This window comes from Dermacentor andersoni, chromosome 4 (assembly GCF_023375885.2).
Source record: "Dermacentor andersoni chromosome 4, qqDerAnde1_hic_scaffold, whole genome shotgun sequence".
Taxonomy (NCBI): Eukaryota; Metazoa; Arthropoda; class Arachnida; order Ixodida; family Ixodidae; genus Dermacentor; species Dermacentor andersoni.
In genome coordinates, this window is record NC_092817.1 from 145,207,380 (window position 1) to 145,231,278 (window position 23,899).

The 23,899-nt window shown below is 43.8% G+C and overlaps 1 protein-coding gene across 1 annotated transcript in view; it reads right to left on the reverse strand.

The window, feature by feature from the left end:
- Nucleotides 1–13,505: 13,505 nt before the first annotated feature.
- Nucleotides 13,506–23,899, reverse strand: part of LOC126537738 (MAM and LDL-receptor class A domain-containing protein 1-like) — a 199,570-nt gene continuing 189,176 nt past the window's right edge. Inside the window, exons 62-65 of the mRNA XM_072287645.1 lie at nucleotides 21,690–21,842; nucleotides 19,352–19,463; nucleotides 18,476–18,531; nucleotides 13,506–13,609 (exon numbers count right to left, since the gene is read on the reverse strand). Coding sequence (XP_072143746.1) covers nucleotides 13,596–13,609; nucleotides 18,476–18,531; nucleotides 19,352–19,463; nucleotides 21,690–21,842 — 335 coding nt within the window. The 3' untranslated portion in view covers nucleotides 13,506–13,595. The remainder of the gene's footprint in view (nucleotides 13,610–18,475; nucleotides 18,532–19,351; nucleotides 19,464–21,689; nucleotides 21,843–23,899) is intronic.

Below are 23,899 nucleotides of genomic sequence, written 5' to 3' on the forward strand. Positions count from 1 at the left end.
TGACGCGGTAGATGTGATTAGTAGTGCTGTACATGTGAATAGGCTAACTGGAATTATTACATGAAGCGCGATAAGGTACATATGGTAGGTCATGGTTGGAAATTCCACAGCCCTTTATTTTATATTATAAAGTCGTCTGAGATAGTCTTCGATAAAAAGTGATAGATTTAATAACATTAGAACTCCTTAGCCTTCTGTTTAAGCTGTTGGAAAAACACTCTGTATGAAGTGCTGTTGTGTAATACAGCGTTATCATTAGGCCGCCGTGGTTGCTTATTGGCTATGGTATTGAGCTTCTGAGCACGAGGTCGCGGTATCGAATCCGGCATAGGCGGCCGCATTTCGATGGGCGCGAAAGGCGAAAACACCCGTCCACTTAGAATTATGTGCACGTTAAAGAACCCCAGATGGCCCAAATTTCAAAAGCCACCACTACGGCTTGCCTTATATTCAGATCGTGCTTTTGGCACGTAAAATATCATGATTTAATTAGTTTTTAATGTTATCATTCCTTCCAAAAGAAAGTGATCCTATAAGTACATATTTCTAGGACGTAGTTCATTTCTCCTAGGTACCACAACCTGATAGTTATAGCTTTAAATCTGCCCTGAAGCGTAAGCTACGTCGCCGAACGAAAATAAATACCTTCTCTAAAGAATTAACCATGACAGCATCACGAGAAATCCCGGTACGTTGGCGCGCGTTGTCATCTGTGATAATCACAAAAGCGGCAGCCTGTCCGTCAAAAATGACGTCCCTCCCAGTTTTTTTTTTCTTCAAAGACGCGACTAACCTGTACATGGGTAATGACGTGGGCTGGCGATCTTTCAGCTGCCGTACGAGCGCGTTGCTTGTGTATATTTCTCGCGCATGCAACTGCATAAAAATAATGCAATGATTAAAAATTGTCTTTCTAATCGTATAATTTTATCTGGTGGTGATTGGCACACTTTTCTATCTTCGGAAAAAAAATTGAGTGCGAGCCAGGAAGGCAGTTTACAATTATACCATATTACCTGATTTTGCTAAATAATAAAGAAGAAAGTAATTTCGACTAGACTACGTACGCTAGCTAATGTCTATAGAAACTTACGTTTGTTAGTAGTCTTTAGGATTTATATCGGGATGGGATTCCATTCATAGGATGTGCGAGGCTAAAAATAGCTGAAGAAAATTAATGTGGTTAGATTGGAGGCCTTCCTTATACAGCTGACCAATGCGATGCGCTACATGTTGCGATTGAGATATTAGTTTAGGAGTTGGAAATACAAGGTTATATTACGTGCGGTTAAAGTAGGTTTGCGATCATAAGTTGAACGTATAAAACGAGTGGATGGAGGAATTGCCAAACGTTCTAATGACGTAATTGGTTTCATAGAATTTCACACGGTGGATGCATACTCTAATTTTGTTCGTATTACTGTTTCCTATAGTAGTAACTTGAGTGGCGACGGGTGGCATTTTAAAAGTAGTGGAGCAAATAACCGAAGATTCGATTCGCATTGTTACTAAGGTCGATATAAGTTGAAGAGGGAAGATTAGCGGTAATAAGAACGCATAAACAATTTTACGAATGTGCAGACTCTAACACAGAGTTAAGTAAGCACCTAGAAGGGCTGCTTTGAATGATAGTTGCGCAGACAATGTTACTGCTAGATCTGGGGTGCCTCAAGGTTCCGTTTTCGGGCTGCTTTCTGTGCCCGAATCGGCTAGCCATATAATGGCTAGCCGATTCGTCCGTCCTTCCGCCTGTCGCCTGTCGCCTGTACGCCGCAAACTCCTCCGGCGGAACCCCATGCGCATGCGCAAGAAAAGAAGAGAATGGGAGGCGCGCGATTGCCTGCGCCAGTACTGACATCGTTGCTTTCCGTCACAGGCGAGCTGTCGCGCAGCAGCCTCTCCGGATCCGAAATGGGTCGGCCACACGTCATGCGTATTCCTGAGGAGCAGGCAGCTTTCGATCAGCAACGCCGCTAGCAGAACCGGGAACGAGCTCGTGTACATCGTTACGATGCTGCAGCCCGGGCACAAGAACAGGCTCGTGCAAGAACAAACTGCGTGCTGGAGATTAAGACTCCTAACAAACCGTCATTTAATGAACCGTCAGGATTAACCCAGTGATAAACACCTGGCCGCGCGTTTAAGCTTCGCAGGTTATCCACCAATAATGCATGCTTGGGCTGTGATTTTTTGCTTCTTTCCTTCTGCCGGCCATATTCGACGATGGGCTTGGTGGATTCCCGGCCCAAACTCTTACTCGAGCTACAACAAGCTCCAAGCGGGCAAGCGAGCGCGTTGAAGCGCTTTGAGCGTTCTTATTTAGCCTTACCGAAGCACAGGTGGAACGCAGGCGAGAGCTTGCGCGGATAAGGAGAGCATCGAGAGATACGTTTCACCAAAGGGGCTGTAGTACTTTCGCGCTCCCAGTCTTTAGCGAGTCTGCAGAAATTTATTTTCTACTAGAAAATGACGATTCCTGTTTCTCTAAGGCGTGCTACAGAGGCATGGAGATAAAAGTCATGCTGGCGGTGCAGAATTGCATTTTATAGCTTGTTGAGTCTTTTCAAAATATTTCGACGCAAAGAAGTTTGGGCAACAATTTACAGAGGTAAGCAGAAAAACTACGTAGCTTATGCAAAGTAGTATCGTCGTAGCACTGGCTTTAAGATTGGGTCCATTCACGAAATCCTATGACGCCATATGACTGTGGATTGAATGTTACCATTGTTCTGAATGCTTTATCGTGGGTTGAAAGTTACCGTTGTTTAGAACGCTTACTCGTCAAGGAAGGCAATGAACAACATCGGCCACTCTCGCAGCGCTCAGCGGCCGGACTCACGGTCGTGCGCGAAGTGCCTTTAAGAATGGCTCCATTCATACGTGAGATAGACCTGGCATGGCTGGACTGTGGATTGAAGGTTACCATTGTTTTGAACGCTTACTTGTAGAGGAAAGCAATCAACGACATCGGGTGGTCTCGCAGTGCTCAGCGGCCGAATTGACGGTCGTGCGCGAAATGACTGCCATTGAAACCTGATCCATACTTCCGATTTCAGATTTGGGAGCGCGCGTTTTGAGCGCAAGCTGCTGCGCGTATCGCTTGTTGCAATGACCAGCGCGACGTTAGTTTTTGCTTCTGCTGCTCAACCATGCGTTGTCCTGGTAATGAATTTCTTTTCTTTTTTTTTTTAGATTGAAGCTGTTAGCCTCTACTTGGCAGCATGTTTCGTGTCGATGTCCGTGGGCAGAAATATGGGCCAATCTGGAGGTAATGAAATACCGGGCCGATCCCTGGCGGAGGTGAAACAGGCTTCAAGCAGTCAGCAATGTGAACTGGAAAGTGCATACATTCTTTGTGATCGCGCGTACAACATACAAAACAGTATTTGTTTCAATAAAGAAAGAGCTGAAAACAAGAAACCCAACCACATAATTGAGGATAAGGCGCACCTGCTGACAACGCGAAGCAAGTAGCGCTCCCCGCATACGGTTCGCGGTAAATATTATGTTGCGCAAGCTACAGCAGCGACGGCAACTTGTGATCTGTGGAATAACGTCACTAGCCTTTCATATGTAAAAGAACCAGCCTAGCAACTGAGTTCATTGTTGTTGCAGCACGCTGTGAGTAGTGCACGCATAGTTAGGATTCCCGAGGAGCTGCGTGGACACGAGAAGCCACAAAGGGAAAAAGAAAAGACAACACGACCGGAGTGCTCTCAAAATTGCCATTACTTCCATTAATGTCGTTACTGTAAATTACCATTACTAGCATTACTTCAAAGCAATAAATCATTGCATACCCTCCGAAGCAATTGCGTGCTTTCAACATTGCCCTTACTATGATTACTCCAAAGAAATAAAGCATTGCATACTGCCTTCAGCAGTTATAGGGATGGTTTTGAAAACGTTCGATGGACATCCACTATCGCAGGGCTGAGGTGGCGAGCCAATGGTTTTTTTTTTTTTTTTTACAGCGAAGCTGTTTATGCGGACCCTGTGTCATCGTTGTCAGAGACCGCTAACGTAGCAATGCCTTGAGCGTCATCGTGTTCTTCCACAGCTGGTTCGTGAAGTGGTAGCGTCCCCCGGTGCTACCACGCGAATGTTGTTGTTGTTGTTGTTGTTGTCCTGAGTGGCCGTGGCACATACCCACAGTGGGGGATCGGCCAAGAATCGGGTGGTTTAATTAGGTGCATAAAAATAATAATGATAACAAGGGAGTTAACAATCTGAGCGGGTGAGTGTAAAAGTAAACGTTTTGTGTTTGGAGAAAAAAGGAAACAATCAGATGAAAACCGGCTATAAAGTAATAATAATAATAATAATAGAGAAGAAATAAAGGAAAGCTATGGTTGGGAGGGAGAACAATCAATCTAACATGGAAATCGATTGGTTTCAATGAGGTAATTTTGGATCGCCAAGCAAATATTTCTGTGGCTGAACCCAACAATGGAGGCTCCAAAAGATAGGACAACAGGCACTGATAAAGTTAGACCAATAGAGCGAAGCGGGATTTCGAGTAGTCGTTTTCTTATAATAGAAAAATGTCTACAAGACAACAAGAAATGGTCGATTGTCGCCGCTTCGCCACAGAATGAGCATAATGGTACTCGTGCCACTGCTCCCGCGTTCGTCATCGTCGTCGTCTTCTTCCACAAGTTGACGCTCTTCATTCGATCGTTGAATTTCACTGCTCTTCTGTCGTCGTAAAGGGGAGGCCGCGTTTACGATTTATGAGCCATTGTTTAAAGGGATATGATCCATTCATTGTCTTACGTGACGGACAGATCTAATTTTGGAGCACAAGGTTTTGATTGTGAAATGTAAACGCCGTCATCTGCACTCATCTGCACCCAGGCAAAGCACTGCAAGCACTGGAAGGCATACCAAGCAGTGCAGACACAAGAGACGACAACTCAAGATCAAGCGGTAGATGAGACAACACAAGACCAAGCAAATACAGCATTACACACAAGAGAGAGAAAACAAGCGCACAAATTGAATAAAAACCTATGGTTTTCATTTCAAACCAAACCTTGCTCCTATTACTGGTGCGCAAAAATGGGGAGGAGAAACTTGCATACGAAAGAAAAAAAAAAGCCCGACAAAACAGACACAATCCCGACGCGCAAAAAAAGATAGGAAACACTGGGAGAGCCGCCAGAAAATCTCTCCTAAGACATGGTCCCCACGCGAAGCACGCAAACGCGAAAATGATGTGAAAGAATGGTGAAACGAAAGATTTACTATATAGACTGCTTGTGAAGTTTGACTTGCGTGGTATAACACTCGGTGCAAGTAACACAGCTTCGCTGTTCGACAGTCTTCACGGACTGGAGGAGGCGGTGATTTTCCTATTGAGTATAATAAATAGATATAGCCCCCAATAAGACGCAATATTGCCGCGCGACTGGCACATTGCGTGTGTTCGCGGGCTTCTTTAACGCTCGGAAAAACACATTTACGTAGCACGTATTGAGTAACAGAAAGCTGTATTGGGAGTTTTCATGCTGCACTACGATTTCCCTATTGACACTATTCATCCAACTATAATATTTGATAAATTTATTAATTATTTTTGACTAATTATATAAGGCGTAATAAAACAAAAGATTAGGGAATCTCCAAGCGAAGGCAAACATTACCTTGCTTCTGTCCACCTACGGAGCATTTGCATATATTTAATGGTTGGGTCAAATTACGAGGGAAACCCTGTATAACGAGACAATTAGTTTATGTGTAACTGCGTTTTTCGGTTGGTGAAATAGAAATACGTTATAGAGTCCGTGCAGACTTAGACATTTTCGTGAAAACATGCCGAATATGCAGTGCTCAGTACTTTGTATACTTTATTATGCGGTGGTGTTGTCCGACCAGTGGGACTCAAGTTGTTCATACGGCTTGCTTTGGAATAAACTTTTTTGTCAAGAGCTGATAACCGTCACCACTCCAAGGTGCGATAGAGAATGTTCTTCTGTGGTGGTGGTGCGGCCGAGTAGGGACAAGCACATGGGGCCTCCGGAGCTCTGGGGCCTCCGTACATGGGGCCTCCGTACCACAAGCGTCACGTGCTTGCTATCACTGTCATTAACTCAACCTTCCAACGACACTGTAATTTCATAAAGGACTGCACCGATATAGACTTCTATTCTGAACGTGTGACGAAGCTGCCGCTGCTCCATAGAATGCTAGGGTTGAGAATTGGGCGAGTTGGTACTGCATTCTAGAACTGGTACAGCGCAACATACAGTGGAAGAAACAAGCCGAGCCGGCCAGATAAAGGAACAGAGCTGACAGAAATAGGGAACAGAGCGTGGACTTCCGGAAGTCAGCGCTGTATTCCTTTATCTGGCCGGCTTGGCTTGTTTCTTCTATGGTATGTTGCGCTGTACCAGTTCTAGAATTCATAGAATACACGTTTGAATCTCGTGTAACGACCAATGCCTTGTAAAGAGGGATGAACCAATTTTTTCCGTGTTACCTTACTGATAAACTAGCGCAGAACATGGGAGAGGAGGTCAACCACAATCAACCCGTGAAGAATGTCATGAGACGGGTGTCATGTCACTACGCAGCCCGCATAAAGGGCAAGTACAGCTTACCGGCCTACGCTCCACGTCTCTGGAAACATTAGCCCCGCAATGCCGCTAGACAAGACGGTCATCCTTCGTTTTCCGTCCAGATCACTGTTCGAGTTAGGTAACCTAGGTAAACATTCTATGAGAATGAGAAGTAGGTGTGCGCTTGTATTCTAGAGATAGAGACACCTGTACGTTAACAACCTGTTCGCTTTTTGCCACTATTTCACATGGAGCTGGATACACGAACCTCTGTGATGTGCTACAGTGGCAATGCATGATGGGTAGCATCATATCGAACAATATGGCGTGATTGGAAATTGCACACGGTACTGTGTGACGTTTATAGAATTCTCCGTATATGAACAAGTCGTTCTTGTCAATAAGACGAGTCGCCTTTTTGCTTGCCGGCCGCTGTCGCTCGTATACGTCATTTCACAACGGAAGTGTGTAGTATGTTTCTGCGTCGTTTCATCATTCTCTCACAGGGGCCTCCCTGATTCACCATCAGCGATCGTGGGCGGCAGTTCTCAGCAGACGTGGTTGAAGAGATTGATTCCTCGTCTATAGGCTTCAAGTTTACCACATTCCACCTCGTATCATCCACAAACAAACGACCATATGAAACGCACCACCGGATCTATATCTTACTACCATGCTGTCCATCTATGCCGCGTCAGATCATAAGAACTCGGACAGGCGTCATACTTCTCATTGCGTACGCATTTCATACCTCACAGCACGAAACGATGGGTTACAGTCCCCCTTTTCCTCTTTCTGTTCGTTCATCTCGTTATGCACAGTACAGTTATCGTCCTGTTTTAAAGGCACGCTAATCTTTGAATATGCGATACCGTCTCTCTTCCTGGAGAGGCCCGACAATTTGGTTCCTTGCGTAATCTTCTTTGACAAAAGCGCTCGAAGGCATGCACACTACGACCGCCGAATTCGACGCTTCATAAGTTACCCTGGAGAGTTAGTGCGGCTGCGAACAACGACAAGAAAACGTGGGTCAAGTGCAAAACCACTGAGCTACTGTGTTGGAGCCTACATTATTACCGATTGCACACCTACTGTATAGAGCGCCTCACATCAAATGAACGTCGGTCAGATAAGACTGAAATTGCGCATGTCGCCCGTTCAAAGCCTCTCATCTTTTGACAGTCTAGTTTTTTTCGCGGAGGACTTAGTATACGCGGAGGGAAATGCGCATTCTTATTTTAGTAATAAATGAATACTGGTAAGCGCAGTATCAAGACTGGATAAGAGGTAGACACCTACTCACAGGACAAGTGCTAGACATATATAGGAGGGCCCACAGCAGAAGAAATGTGGGTTAACGAAATACGCTGCTGGGTTAGTTGGTTCATGCTCATAAATGAATACTTACTAGTATTTATTTATTAGCATGAATCAGCTAGGCAAGCAACGAATTTCATTAATCTTATCTGAGTATTGGGCGTGCGCTTCAACAGGATGTGCCACATACGAGACGGCTGAAGAAGCGGAAGACGATGCGAGTCCGAAGGCTGGCTAGCTGATTCTTGATAGCCACTCGGGTAATCCACAGCCGTTCCGATTAACATTACCCGACAAACCTAAAGGCCTTTCGTGGTGGTAACAGAATTCAGAAATGATTGTAAATTCTATTATGATATATTATTTTGGCTTTCAGTGCTTTATCAGTGCACATTTTATTTATGTATTTATTTTTGAAAAGCCTACATTGTCCATAGGAAATTATAGCACTTGGGTTAATAATATAAACAGACTGTCAAAGAAAAAGGCCCCATATCCGAATTACAGAAGTGAATCAAGTTTACACTGCAGACACGAAATTTTCGTATTTAACCAAGGGCTGCCACATACTTTCTACCTCTTGTAAACAAATTACTGTAATAGTACGCTACAGCAGTATACAGTAGTAAGATAACGGCATGCTGTTGAACAGCTTGCATCTAACAACAAACTGATTCAATTATTCCTTCAACCTTTCCGTCGTTATTAATATGAACATCTTGCCACTCCGTGACAAGCAACCGGTAGTTTAAGGGTAGGATTTCATGGAGAGAACTAGTCGTTGTTACTTATTGGTGCGTTTTATCATTGTCGTGAAATAATCATCGTCATCACGCTCAATAGTGATCGCATAACACCGTTGTCATCAATACAGCTTCGAAATGTGAAATGAGAAGAAATATGGGGGGGGGGGGGGGGGGGGGCGTGAAAAAAACCTTTTCTTCACGCATTCTTTTTCAGAAAATGCGAAAAATTGAAGAAAGGGGTTGCGCAGAGAGGTATGAAAAACTCTACACATTTACTTCTCTAACACTGATATGAATGTAATTGTTTCATTATTGCATCATAAAAGGCCCAGCAGAGTTTCCATGTTCAAAATCTAAGCACCATTTCACGTAGACACATTGATTTCACACCAAAGCGTCTTGACCGACATTTGTATCACTCTGTGACCGATTAATTTCGGCTTGACGCGTCTACGCTTTGCTGTGCAGTGGACGAAGCCTTCAGCACATTGAGGTTCGAGTGCACGTACACAACTTTTTGCACGTGATCGCCTGGGAGCCTGTTGCGTAGCTTCGCGTGAACATTTTCAAACTCGGACCAGTTTCTTTCACATGCCGCAGTCTGCAGTACGCGACATACGAGGGAGCTCAAGGTTAGGTTGAAGCAAAGTCCTTGCCCCTACGTTGATGGATCCAGGTGCTTCTCAGACACCCAATCTTCTTCTTTTGACCAGGCAATTAGATATGTCAAAAGGAGTCGCACCGCAGCAGAATTCCACGGGAACCTCTATTTTTTTTCAGTTTCTTTTTAAATTTTAGCCTGGTCTAAATAAAATACGAAAAAAACTTAGTTTTCTTTTTTCCGAAATATGCAATGTTTTTTCTTCCACTTACATCTTCAATACAGCAGCCTTTCTTTTGGATGAAACATAAGGGCTTTTCTTAGGTAACTCGTTTCGTTATTTATTAAACGAGAAGAAAGGGGGTTAACCGAGAGGCCCGATTTTTATTAGTCATATGATAAGGAGCCAACAAACACGGACACCATGGACCACAAAGAGAAAATTACTTGTGCTTAGTAAATGAAATAAAGAAATGATATATTAATGAAAGTGAAAGTGGATAAAAAAAACCACTTACCGCAGGTGGAGAACGACCGCTAGTTGCTTTTTCATCCACTATATATATATATATATATATATATATACATGTGTGGGTGTGTTTTCTTTGCGCCCAGAGTCTACTGGACGCCTTGTCATCCTGGTGCGACCACGCGTCAAAAGAGCCCACACAGCCACCTTCACATACCCCGATGTCAAGGGACAGAGCTCCATCCCACGTTCCGCGTTGCAAGTCTCCAAGTAACCCAGCCCCGAGTGACCAGTGACTACAAGACTCCTTTGGTAATTCAAATTTAAATACAGTTTCTGTATCTTTTCTGAAGTGCCGGAAGGTGACTGAACAACGCATTCGTGCGGAACTTCCTGCGTCCACCCTGAGAGAGTGTGTTATTACTTCAGAAATCCCTAGGGGTTTTCGAATTCATGTAAACCCAGCTACCCCTGAACTATCGACCGCAAACAAGCATAAGTGGCGAGATGTACTGACTAATGCTTAACCCCAGTTAGTCCGTATTATTCTAAATCGCTATGAATCATCGGCAAGCTCACTTTTAAATGTGGAAAATACCTTTGTTGACAAACTTATCCCGCATGAAGTACATTTGCTGAATGTTTTCGTAGAAAGAAAGGTGAACGCGTTAAGCAAAATAAAAAGTCGGAAACTGTTACGGGAAAATGTCCCGGTGAGGACTGAGTCTATCAAACAAAGCTGTTCGGCAACTTCCGTAATCACAATTGCTAAAACGTTGCCTGAGAAAACAAACCCGGATACTGCCATAGTTAACCTTTCGCATGTTGCGCTTCTGCCTACGGAAGAAAGCGTACTTTCAAAAGGCTTCAATTTCTGTCCAGCCACCGGGGGTTTCGACAAATTCCAGTTAATGAAAGACATCGAAAACTTCTCCCGAAACGTAGGACTCAAATAATACTTTCATGCCGCGCTAGCCGCAAACAACACCACCCAGCTATACTGTCCGCGACACACAGGACGCCTGCCTCGCAACGGGGCAAATGCCTAGACCTATATATGAAAGCTATTTCCCGCGACGTACTCCACACCTACAAGACACGCACCCCATTCCAGAGAAATCTTTCCACTAGCGAATCCAATGCTCTTAGAAGCCTAAGCACACGCGATGATATGCTTATTAAACCGGCGGACAAGGGAGGCTCGGTCGTGATAATGACAAAAGAAAATTACATTAAATAAGTCGTAAGACAGTTATCTGACGGCACATTTTGTAAAGAACTTCCCTGCGACCCTACCGACGAATTCCTTTCCATCATTAAAGACACCATAAAAGCATTGGTGAAGCAGCAGAAGATCGATGATAAAAGATCACGCTCTTTGATGCCACTTAGACCAATAGCCAGACGCTTTTACCTGCTGCCCAAGATACATAAACCAAGTAATCCAGGCCGTCCATTGTATCCGGCGTCAGAACAGTCACAGAACACATCCTAAGTTACATCGACAGTTTAATCAAATATATTCCAGCCGCACGTTCTTCTTTCGTTAAGGATATTAATGCTTTTCTTAACGACATAATAGATCTAACCGTTCCTGAAGGCTCGCTTCTGGTGACGATGGATGTCACTTCCCTCTACACGAATATTCCCCATAGGGATGGCATTCAGGCTGTCTTGAAATCCGATGAACACCTCCAATGTAATAGCCCGAGTGACAGCTCAACCCTCGAGGTTCTGCTGAAGTGAGTTCTCGAGCTTAACAACTTCGAATTTAATAATTCTCATTCTGTACAATTTAGTGTAACATCGATGGGAACGAAAATACGCTCTAACTATGCAAATACCTTCGTGGGGAGCGCTCGAAGATGCGTTCCTTAAGAGTGTACGACTAAAACCTATCTACTTTAAACGCTACAAAGACGACATATCTTGTATTTGGACGTCCATAGCGAAACAGAACTCTCAAACTTCATTGCGGCTTTCAACCAGGCACACGCCGCTATCAAATTCGCACATCATTACTCACCGTTCGTCTGTAGACTTCCTTGACGTCAAGATTAGTATTTCCGACGGACGCCTAATCACAAAACTCTACAAAAAGCCAACTGATAATCATCAATTTCTCCATTTTGAAAGCAGCCACGTGCGTCATTGCAAGACTGCGATTCCATATAGCCAGGCACAGCGCTTTAAGCGAATATGTTCCGAAGAAGACGATTTTAATTCTTGCTGCCACGGACTCAAAAAGAAACCTCTCAACCGTAAATATCCAGAAATGATTATTGATGACGTGATACACCGAGCGGCAGGGCATGACCGGATGGACTTTCTTAAAGGCAGAAACAAGCCCAGTGGCTCCTAGTCGGCTAATTTGATACACATTCCGCGTCTAACCCTAAGGTCTCAGGCGTACTCCGCAAACACTACAACATTCTCACCCAAAGCGACAGGTTAAAGGCGCTTAATCCTGAGCCACCTCGTGTCGTGTATAGGTGTTCGAAAAAACGGAGGTGACATACTAACGTCTTCGAGAATCGCCAGGTCTAACCCGACCGGTTGCAGCCGCTGCAATAAACCACGTTGCAAAGTCTGCGCTCATATAACACCTACATTGAGTGCCACCAGCACAGCCAGCCAATTAATTTTCACAATTAAAGGCAGTTTCAACTGTGATTCATGTTACGTAGTGTACTTGCTTGAGTGCGGCACTTGCCACATGCAATACGTAGGCCTGACTGAAACACCTTTCAGGATCCGTTTTAACAACCACAGGTGGCATGCCAAATCCCAACCAAACCTACCACTCTCGAAACATGTTAACATGCCGGGACACTCATTTAACAATCTCAAAGTAACAATACTCGAATCTGGATTCCGCACCAGCCATGACCGCTAGCTTCGCGAATCTTACCTTATTCACAAATTTAATACTGTCTCGACCAAAATAAATGAAAACAAAGGAAAACTAACCTGTCTAACCTTAGATTGAGCACGAGTATACACTTCCCACACAGTGTGCATGCATGATTCCAGCGTTCTTTTTTCTGTCTTCTTTACATGTGGCTTTTTTGACGTATGTCGCTGTGGCTCGAAGTTGTACGCTTAACATCTCAATTTTTATATAATTCGAGGTTGCACTTAGAGATGCCATGTGCTAAACATCACGCCTTTGTATCTGCGTGTGTACGTCATTTTGTTTTCCTTACACATAATCATGGTAACCGCAGGCACTTACCTGAGAGTCATGTTTGTATGCATTGTGTCGGGAACACATCTGCATTTCACTTTTTGTATATCCCAAAATGCGTGTCATGAACAATCATTTATAATGCGCAATGGTAATGATTTATGATGCGCAGTGTATGGTCTAGTCAGTGCAGAAAGCGCGCCCTCCGCTCGTGATACGGTGCCTTTAAAGCTGTGTACGTTTTGTGCACGCGTTTCTGTACTCTGACGAAGGCTGGTACACCAGCCGAAAACGTTAAGTAAAGAAGCCTTCCAAAAAGTTCGTCGCCCCTTTCATGCGTATGTTACGTCGGGTCCTGCGTGCTGAACTTTGAAAACCCCTGTTAATATATATATATATATATATATATATATTACGTTGACGACGCTCGTACGGAAAAATCGATGCACATATTTGCTACGTTTATATATGTATATATATTCTGTGCTTTCCCGTGGACATGACAACCATTCTTGTTTTGCTGTCTTTCGGCACTACTATGGGCTTGTTAGCATTTACATGCACTGAACGGTACGCAGGAATTGGACAAGCATGTGAGCAAGCAACCGAGGAAAGCGTGACCAACTTGTGATGAAACTTAATGACTTTATTATTTTTTTCCTTCGATGTCACCCACGTTGCTGTTCTTCCGGCTCCTATGATGCGGTGATTACCCTCACGTGGCTGTTTCTGAAAATGAGAGAATAGTAAGTAAGATATATCGTACGCTTGCCATAAAAATTCGACTCCATTACCACTATGACATTATTTTACACTAGCGCTTTCATGCATGTACATTTTTCGCCCATTCTATTTCAAATGCTTTTTTTACGTAGATCACTGTTGCATTCGCAAATACTTTCTCCTTCGTGCAATGACGAAACAGTCTACAGAAACATAATCTTTCTGCTACTTCTAATAATAGCAAAACCTATAATAACAAGGCTTGACTAGGCTTGAATCCTAAGACACTTAAGAAAGCCTACAACAACCTTAAGAAGCTTATTCATAGCCTAAAACAGCAAGATCAACAGCTCGACGTAATGACTCAACGGCTGTGCGTAATATACTGCTAAAGACGTGGTCATGAGTAAGATTCTTTCCTCAGCGGCCTTGATCCAACGCCAAATTACAACTCTGATAAATAAATTTAAATGGCAGCCCTTCACAATAACATTGTAATTGAACATTACAACTAATGAAGAAGACGTGTTTATTTATGCATGGTTCGTCAAGGTTTCAGACGCAGATAACTGAAAGACGCAATCGTGAAGTCATTTGTCAACTAGGCGTTTCATTTTTCACGCGGTGGTGCTGTAGCCAAACAAGACGTCGATAAAAAACTACTGTGCCCTATAATTTATGACGTAGCGTGTGAAGAGGAGTGGTTAAATGTCTTTTAGCCAAGTCAGGCGACGCTTCGTTAGCAATAGCTTCGATAGCAATAATTAGGTGGGAAAATTTTCTGAACGTGTTCCTTAATTACGCGTTATGAAGAGACAATTGAGCATAACATATATAGTGCATCCATAATCGCCACCTAGCTCAGTGGCTTTTGCGTTGAGCTATTGAGCTCGAGGTCACGGGTTCGATCCCAGTCGCGGCGGCCGCATTCGAAGGAGGCTGGATGGAAAAACGATCCTACCGTGTATTGAGCCCGTGAAAGAACCCTAGACGGTACAAGTTAATCCAGGATGATTTGAGTAGCAGCCGCCCATCCTACGTCTCGCTGCAGCCTCAGAAATATTGTTGCTACCCAGTGGTTTCATAGCAGCGCTAGTCATTACAGACATAAAGAAGAACGAGCCTGATTGAAGCAGCTTTCTACCTCATGAATGCTTGCGTCGGCAGAACGCCTATTCTTTTGTCTAAATGACAAACGTCTGATTAGATTCAATATGCGATGAATAGTTAGGTTATATTCGAATTGTAAGTACCGTTTTTTGTGCGCATACTAGGTTTATTGTTGAGTATGCGTGTTCCTTTGGATTTATGGCTTTAATTTTTCTTTAATGTGAACATAGTAACTGTTCTCAATCAGTGCTCATGATATGAGCTTTCCTTCTTGTCCCGTCCAAGTAATGCACTGCTTCCCATCCACATACGTACGCTTCGGCTTCTTAGAAGTTTCAGGCTCTTGGCTGAAAAGTCAGTCTTCTGGACTTTCATATTTCAGGTTGAATAATACTACTAACTTCGCTGTATTACTAAGAGGAAGCTTTAGCTTGGGGGCCCCTATCGTAATGCTAGAGAACGAAGTCTTATTTTTCTCTCGTCAACCACTGCTCGAAATTTGAGGAGGTTTGTTGAATTTAACAGAAAAAAAAATTAATATCTAGTGGTATCAGGAAGCGTAATTTTGTTTAGGCACATACCTTTCCAAGCTGCTATACAAATTGTAAAACTGAGAGAAACTCGAGTGTCCAGCCTACAACTCGGTAAATTTTGCCAAACCAAAAGTAGGATTCACCTAAATTCTTCTTCTAGACATTGGTAGGTTTTATATTTCTCATTCAAAAAATGAAACTAATATTAGTAGTCTAAATTTCATGAAATTGTAGATTGTCGCCAATAATGGCGAAGTACAACGAAATACTTTGACAGATATTACCGACCAAATTATTGAATGGAGGGTGCAGTAGCGTGTCGGCAATAGTTCAAAAGAGAGAAGAAAAAAGAAACATTCTCTGTGATGCTTAGTACGCCATCACCGTTCCGTAAAAAGCGCTTATTGTTTATGTGGAAAACGATGATATTTGAAAGTGCGAGGTAGCAATAAACGTACAAATTGCCCACTCTCCTATATTTTTACAGCGTTGAACTGCTTTAGCGAGCAATGAAATAGTAATAGGAATTGCTGGCTGTCCTGTAATCGAGAGTAGATGTCCGCATAAAATGGCAACCGGCAAAGCAGATTGGTTGGAAATGATACTAGCCTTACTATTAAAATGGGTGTAGTGCATGTTCGTAACGGCCCAGCTCTCCCACAGCGCACTGCACCACACCACGCCACCCCCCCCCCCCCCCCATATTGTGCACTGGTCCATATAGACGTTGCCCAGCTAGAACAAGAAAACTGGCTGAAGGCCACACAAAAGGCAGCCAAAGCCTCCAGGGAGACAGGGAGCACTGCCCAGCTAGAAGAGGAATAAATTGAATTGGTGGATTTTACGTGCCCAAACCGCGATTTGATTATGAGAGCCCGTCGAAGTGGGGGACTCCGGATTATTTTTGACCACCAGGGAGACGTGCCCCCAATGCATGAGACACTGCTTTTTTTTTGCGTTTCGCCTCCATCGAAATGCGGCCGCCTCAACCTCGTACTTATCAGCGCAGCACCGTAACCGCTAAGCCATCGCGGCAGGTAGAAGCAGCCGAAGGAGGCGCCACGCAGCGTGACGCCATCTCTCGAGGAGGCGCTAAACCCGCGCCGCGGAACTCACGGACCGCTGACGTTCAGCGCTCAGCGCCAAAAGATGACAATTAAGTTATGGTGCCCAGTATCTGGCTACTGAACGGGGCTATTCGAAGTGAGAAATAAAATTTAAGCGTATTAGAAGTTACAGCTTCAGTGATATTGTGAACAAACATTACCAAACAATTGGAAGCAATATTTTTTGTAACTTGTTTGGGCTGTAACTAGCGTATGTGTTGCAGTCCTGTACAAAGCGTTGGGGGCCAGAGAGCGATATTGACTTTCGACCCAAGGCCACTCGAAGGTCACCGACAACTGTAGCTAAAAGCATTTTATGGCTAAAAAGTGAATTCTGGAGTTTTGGGGTGCCAAAACCACGATTTGATTACGAGGGACGCTGTAGTGAGGCAATCCAGGTTAAGTTTGTCCACGTGCAGTTCCCTAATGTGGACGCAATGCACGGTGCATGGGTGTTTCTGCACTTCACCCCCATAGAAATGCGGCTGTTGTGGCCGGGATTCGAACCAGTAAAAGGAAGTCTGCCTAACAATACTGTGTGCAAACGTCTTTTTGAGTTTTGTAAGCTTCGTCTCACTTGGGAAAGAAGGGCGAGAACTTCACGAGTTCTTACGATGGTTAGGACGTTTTAAATTTTATTGGTAAACAGAAACAGCACCTGAAAAATCTACAAAATATGAATGCAATAGCCCTTGTGCGTAATCTCTTTACGCAGTAAAATGCCGTAAGTATAGTGGTTGTAAAGAACCATGACTAATAAGAATAACGTAAGCATAACCGCCGCTTTCTTTTTCAGGAAAGCTAAAGTGAGAAATAGTATTCCTGTCCCATTTGTCGATCAGTTTACTTTAACGTATACCATATCATGTGCTCGCTTAGTGACTGATCCAGCAGGTAACGCCATACTTCTCGTTAATGTAATTTCGATCCCAAACACTTTGCCGAGTTTGACGCTAGGATTACCGTGGCTCCTGTCTGGCCTCGCGTTTGACGCAACGTCAAGGAAGTTTGAAATGATGTCTGAAGGCATTATGTTCGGAACACAGTTCCTCGTTTAATTCGAGACGTCGTCTGTCGATTCGCGGCATTCATATCACGAGCGAATGGCACACTGATTGAAAACCTTAATCGGCAAGTGCAACCGATTAAAATAAACAGCTTATAAGGTTTGCAGGCCACTGCAAACGCATTAAATAGGCAAATAAATAGTGTTGTCTTCACCCTGAATGTTGCGTACGTTATTGCGTTTCTATGGTTGACATATGCTGTGCAACCATCTGTTATTCGGGAAGTTTAACGTCTGTCATCTATACGTACACGACGAATCAGCGTTGCCAATCACGACGGCACATCTGGCTTCCATGTCTGTGCGGGTAGTGAACATGACTAAGTTATCGTTCATCCTCAATACCTGTAGAAATGAGGTATCGCTTCCCCTAAACTCACCTGCAACGTTTGTTAGAGGTGAGTTTAGCAAATTCCTAAGATGGCTTGGTAATTCTGGCGTCCGTAGATGTGGCCGGAGGACACGTCGGTATACAAACGACAAGATGGTTGCTAATGCATGGCCATTGCTTCATTATGTTTGGCACAACGCACCAGACGGCGCAATGCACGTATTTTAACTAGAAAGACTACACGGAAGAGATTCTTGCATGTTGGCTTCTTAATTTGAATGTCTTTACATTTGCGTTAACGTATGTTTGACTAAAAGTCTTCAATGGACGTGCTCCATAGCGCCCCGCCAAAGGCTTGATCTTAACAGTCGTATAACACGGACTTGAGGCGCCGAACGATCTTCAAAAACGTTGTAACGTTTAACAGTGTCACGGCCACTTGATACAAGCACAGTGGCAGTCGGAGAAGTGATGACGTTGGGGTTATCCCAGGACCTAGAGCGACATTCCTGGTTAAAACACTGTAGGTAATCCCATCTTTCTAGCTTCCTGCCAATATTGGTGCTTTTAATATAATATAATGCTTTATATTTAAAATTTTTTAATATACTTCATTTCGTCGTTTTCAAATTGGAACTAATCACATAATGCTGCAAGGACAATGCCAGCAGCTCACCCTCATTGGCAATGCTGGAAAGTAATAACACTTCCAAAGCACCAACTTACGTGTGTCTTCAGCTTGCGCGTTGAAGGATGGATTACTGATGTACAAAGGCGTGTTCCTAAAGTGAAGAAAAACGTTATTCACAATCGTCGTGCTTTCTTCTCAACTGTCGAAATAAAGGAGTACATTTCTGCTTTGTGTTGACAGAAATAACAACATAGTTTAGCTAATAGCGTAACATCTAATGGTCTGGGCCTGTTATGCTATATGGGTTAGAACGCCTAACTCGAAACTGAATACGGTTACAAAGAGCACTGTGTAATAGCGTATAAGTTTTCCTTCCTGAAGTGAGTGTGGTTTCCTTCAAATATAAAAATAAAACTGTTTAAAGTCGGCGGAAAACGTGTATGTTTGCTTACAAATTGTTAACTATACGAGATGTTAAGAAAAAGTATGTGGTCCAGTTCAAGAAGCAAGAAAAAGCTGTATTTGAATAGTTTTGCCGGTAACCGGAAAGTATACATTTCCGCAAAATTTACTATTAGATATTCGAAAGTAGAAATATAATGTACAATACAGGTGAACTTTATTGTATAAATTGATATTGACAATGTTGTATAATAAAAATTCTTCATGAACAAACATGCTTTAAGCATTGGCTGTCTTCACAACAGAAGTTACAACAAATTCACTAAGAAGCTTTAATAACTGTGTGAACATTTGGAACTGTTACTTTGCGTATTGTGAAGTGCCTCGAAGAATGCACTAGTAAGAACAGTAAACTGGAGATTTATATCTAGTGCACTGTCCTTAGTTATTTACATCAGCGCTTCCTGGCACACAACGCATGCATGTAGTATATGTAAAAACAACACAGCAACCTCGTTTTGGGAATTTATGTTTGGAAAGCATGCATTGTAAAGCAGGTGCAAGCTCACAATCTTTCTGCACGTCGTCTCCTCAAAACTGCAACCACGACCACTGCTCCTATTAGTACGAAGGCCAGCCCGACAAGAATACCAGTCACGATAGGGCCATTTGAGCCAACATCTGCGAGAAAAAAATTCCAATTTGGCAGAAATTATTAGGCAAATCCTTTTTTTGCGAAGGTAAATTATTGTGCCATCTCTGGTGCTTTCCACGAAATTAAAAGATAAAGAAATAATGAGTCATCGGTAGCCGTGTGGGTCGATAAATTGCAGACTTTAGAGATATGAAACATTGTACACAGAGTGAGCCTATTTGGGTCCCTTTCTCTCTTTATTTCACCTCACCATTAGTGATATCGGAAAAGTAGATAGTTTGTAGATTAAAGGATATGCAGGAATCGTAATGTTACAGAGCGAAAAAGCTACAGCATAGCTCTTGCATGGGGGGATAGCAGGTTCACCTTTTTGTGAGAAGTTGCCAGTGCAGCACCATGCTTTAGGCTGAGTTTCAGCACTTCTGTGGCTGACAGGAATAATTTGCGCTGTGCGAAAACTTTTCAGAACGTTTTTGAAGGGTGTTCAAATTGGCACCCAAGAGCTCCCATGTTCTCTGCGGGAGTGACACACCCGTTCCAACAAAGCCAGGCTAGTCAGGGTGCAAGATTAATGCAACAGTGTGTTTGCCAACCATACATATCTTCTGGTTCTTATAACGTAACTTGCAAGCGTTACGTTCTAGTGTTATGAGGCACTCAGAAGTGCTTTCGCTTAGGCTTTTAAAGCAAAGTGAAATCCCACAAGGCAAGATTTTTGTTTTAAGTGTAAAAAAAAATGCGAACCGCGCTTGATGAAATGGGTAGGACAAAACAGAATCATGGGGCATACTTTACTGTCGAAAAGTCTCCGTTTTAGTTTACTTGAATTCAATAGCTTGTATTTTTTCCTCATGTGGGACTTTCTGTAGGCTAAAAGCTCCGCAGCACCATGACAAGGAAACAGGCACCATGCTTCAAACGGAGCACAGTATTGTACATATTGACAATTCGCTGACAACACTTGGCACACCAGTAGCTGGCGAACACAAAGTTTACAACATATTTTGAAGCAATAAACGGGAATTTTCTAGTTATCACACAGTAGCTTTAATTAAAGTTTGCTAATGTCTCTCCCGTAATTCAGATAAAATGTAAGGCTGAAATGGATACCGGTAAAATAGATTGGTTAAAGTTATTAGGACGATTACTAATAACCATCTCACAACCATTACAACCACCTCAGAGCCATCCGCGGCGCGCCGGACGCTGCCGGCCTGGTCACATAGCGTGGCGCCATCTGTCGAACAAGGCGGCGCCAAAGCCGCGCTGCGGAATTCACGCTGCGCTGGCGTCGAAAACAGCGCAGGTAACCCTGGCTCGGCGCCAAAAGATGACAACCAAGTGTATGGTGCACTGTAACTGCCTTTTGAACGTTGCCTATTGCAAATGACAAATAAAACTTCAGCGTAGCAGAAATTAGAGCGTGAGTTATATTATAAACAAACATTAGGAAGAAATCGGAAGCAATATTAGTTTTGCAACTTGTTTGGGCAGTAAGTTGCGTATGTAATGCGGTCCTGCACAACGGCTCTGGTGCCAGAGACCGCATTTTCGTAAGCATTGACTTGTTCCCCGGATGATTTCGTTTTGCTCCCGCAACGATGCCCCAGTGTTCTCGTTTCGTTCGCGTACAACGGCTCTTAATTTTGGCTGAAGGTCTCTCGAAGGTCGCCGACAAGGGGAGCTAAAAGCATTTCATGTTTGCAAAACATAAAGCGCGGGCTCGCATGTTCTAACAATTGAGAAACAGAAACACGCAGGCGCCCTCCCCCCCCCCCCCCCGAACTCTTGCACAAACGGGGCGCGCGCGCGTACGCACACACGCACATGCACACACGCACACATTCAAGTTACCGCTCCGAGGAGTAAGAAAAGGACAGAAAACACATGTAATTGTTCAAATTTTCGCATTCAATATACGCTAAAGGGTAACAATATTCCACCTAAATCTCGGCATCTAGCATACATGCACAAATACTGCGTATTAACACAATTATCTTCAGTTGATTACGAGTGGCATCACTCAAATTGCTATGCGCATGAGAGAGGCCAAAAGATAACCGAACGAACTAAGCGCTGACTTAGAAGTAGATTTAATTGCGCATAAGGCAAGATATAAAGGTTCACAAAAAGTGAGCCTTTGGTCCGTTTCCTTCCGTTTCCACGCGCTGTTACTGTATTTAGCTTCCACGTGTGTCAACCGAGCCAAGTCGGCACTTTTTTGCCCTCAAACTATAACACAGGGACGTTACCTTGGAGCTCCTGCGGCTTATCCTCTAGCTCGTGCTTTTTGTTGATCTGGCATCGACGGCCCTCGTAGTCCTCAGGACAATGGCACGAGGGGTATGGCTCCCGAACGCTCCACCAACAGAGACCCCCGTTGAGGCACAGGAAGTGCGGGCATTCTGATAGGTTGTAATAGGAACAGCTATATAAGTTAGGCCAGCTTTTAAAATACAAATATTGTTTCGCTAATTATACTGATTGTCTGATCTAAACGTTTACAGATCTTAAAATCAATGAAGAAACTGCGTAGAGCTATCATTTATCTATTTCAGGTTGAGACTTTCCTTCTTAGAAGTGCGTAAACACAGGGTAGCAATTTTCTTTAGAGCATGTAAATTCTTCATAGTGACCAATTGAGAGCAACAACACGCAAACTATTTTTTAGCTGAAAATTGAGCCAGACAATCTACGGATCTTATGCAGTTTTATACATGCTTTATTGATCACTACAAGCGCACACTGGAATAATTAGCTTTTACCACTGTAATTAAACTCACAAAAATTATTTTTGTTTTATGTAGTGTCGCGTAGGCTTGTGTCTTCCATTCGTGTTCTCCATTTTTTCTCGAGATGTCTTTCATCGCGCGTGAGTGGATAGGTAAACGCAGAAAATCTGGGCACGAGTGGGCGCACCACCATTTTCTACCATGTACCCGAAGCCCATCGCATCTTTTCTCCCAAACTGTTCGGCGAAAACTTGGCGGCTGCCGCGTGGATCTCTCGTGTATAACTGCTGTTTTCACAACCATAAGTCATCCCCATCATTCACCAAATGCCTGACAGCATATTTGTATACTGCTTGATACAATTGTGTCAAAGTTCTTGCTTTATTTTGCGTTTGTAATTGTTTGCGCAGGCAGTTGGTGTCAACTTCTGTGGGCAGACTTGATACTGGTCAGCAAGAATTGCGATTGGTCTCCTGGGTTGCGCTCTGCCAAGGTGCATACACCCTTCCCGGGGGGCCCTCCGAAAGAGATTGCGTCGCACGTGTCACAAAAATAGGCGGCAGGAAGCGTTGCTCTAAGTTAGTATTTCAGTAATACGTGAATGCTTATTCGTGTTACTAAACACCAAATAAAACGAATCAGGAAACTCTCTACGGATCTTTGCGCTCGCACCATCTGTCCGGCGCGAAAGAAGTAGCGATTGCATGCACGCTTATGTAGGTTTTACAGGACTAGGACCTTACTTTCAAAGGTTCAATACCATGTTCCACTTTTATGATATGTCCTTCAGAAGGTGTCATTGCAGCAAAGCTGGTGATCCTGCGGCCTCTAAGCCATCTTTAAACTAATGCAGAAAGGCCACAAGAATGGAAAATGAAGCACCTCCTTAAAGAAGACGGTGCTAGGCACACGCGGCCGTAGTGAAAGGGAGGCATGACATTCAGAGCCCGCTACCAAACTCAGTGAAGCACGCATGTCAGAGAAACAAAGCGAGCGAGAAACTTACACCAATCAATTGTTACATCGCTGGAAATTATTATATCAATTCCACTGCGTCTAGCAAAAATAAAGAGCCGGATTCGAGGCAGTATTGCTAGTTTGCGAGCACCCACCAGTAATAACGTAATCGCACGTCCACGGGAGAGCCATGCGGGTGAGCATCTCGTGATAACGCTTTCAGCGACAAGAATCGGTATAGAAATCAGTTTTTCCTACGCTCGTAACTCGAAACGAGAAGCGCGAGGATTTCGAATATAAATTGCGCAAGCGCGGGAGCGAAAACCGAGCAATAAACTAGGCAGGGCGGGAATACCCCTGATGTACCGCGATGGCACCCACCGTAGAGCGAAGCGAACAAATAAGTTTTGGCGGAAGCCCACAGCATCTTTTTCCAGCAGTCACGGGCAGGTTTCAGCACGAACGCAGCAACGCTGGACGATGGTTTGAACTTAAGAAGCGCGTTTTTGTAAAATTTTGGCTACCGCTTAGATCTACGGTCTTTATAACTTGGGATTTGTTTCCGTCATCGTGCGTTTACAGTGCTCAGCGTTTGAAACGCGATACTCGGACCGCGCGACGACCAGCCCTTTTCGCGCCACCTGTGACCGCTGGGCGATTGCAGAGGGGTTCGAATGCAGTCACAATCCATCACAAAGACACTCGATTTCAGTAATGACAAAATGCATCGAATGCGCCTCACAATCCATCACAAGGACACTTGCTTTCGTTAG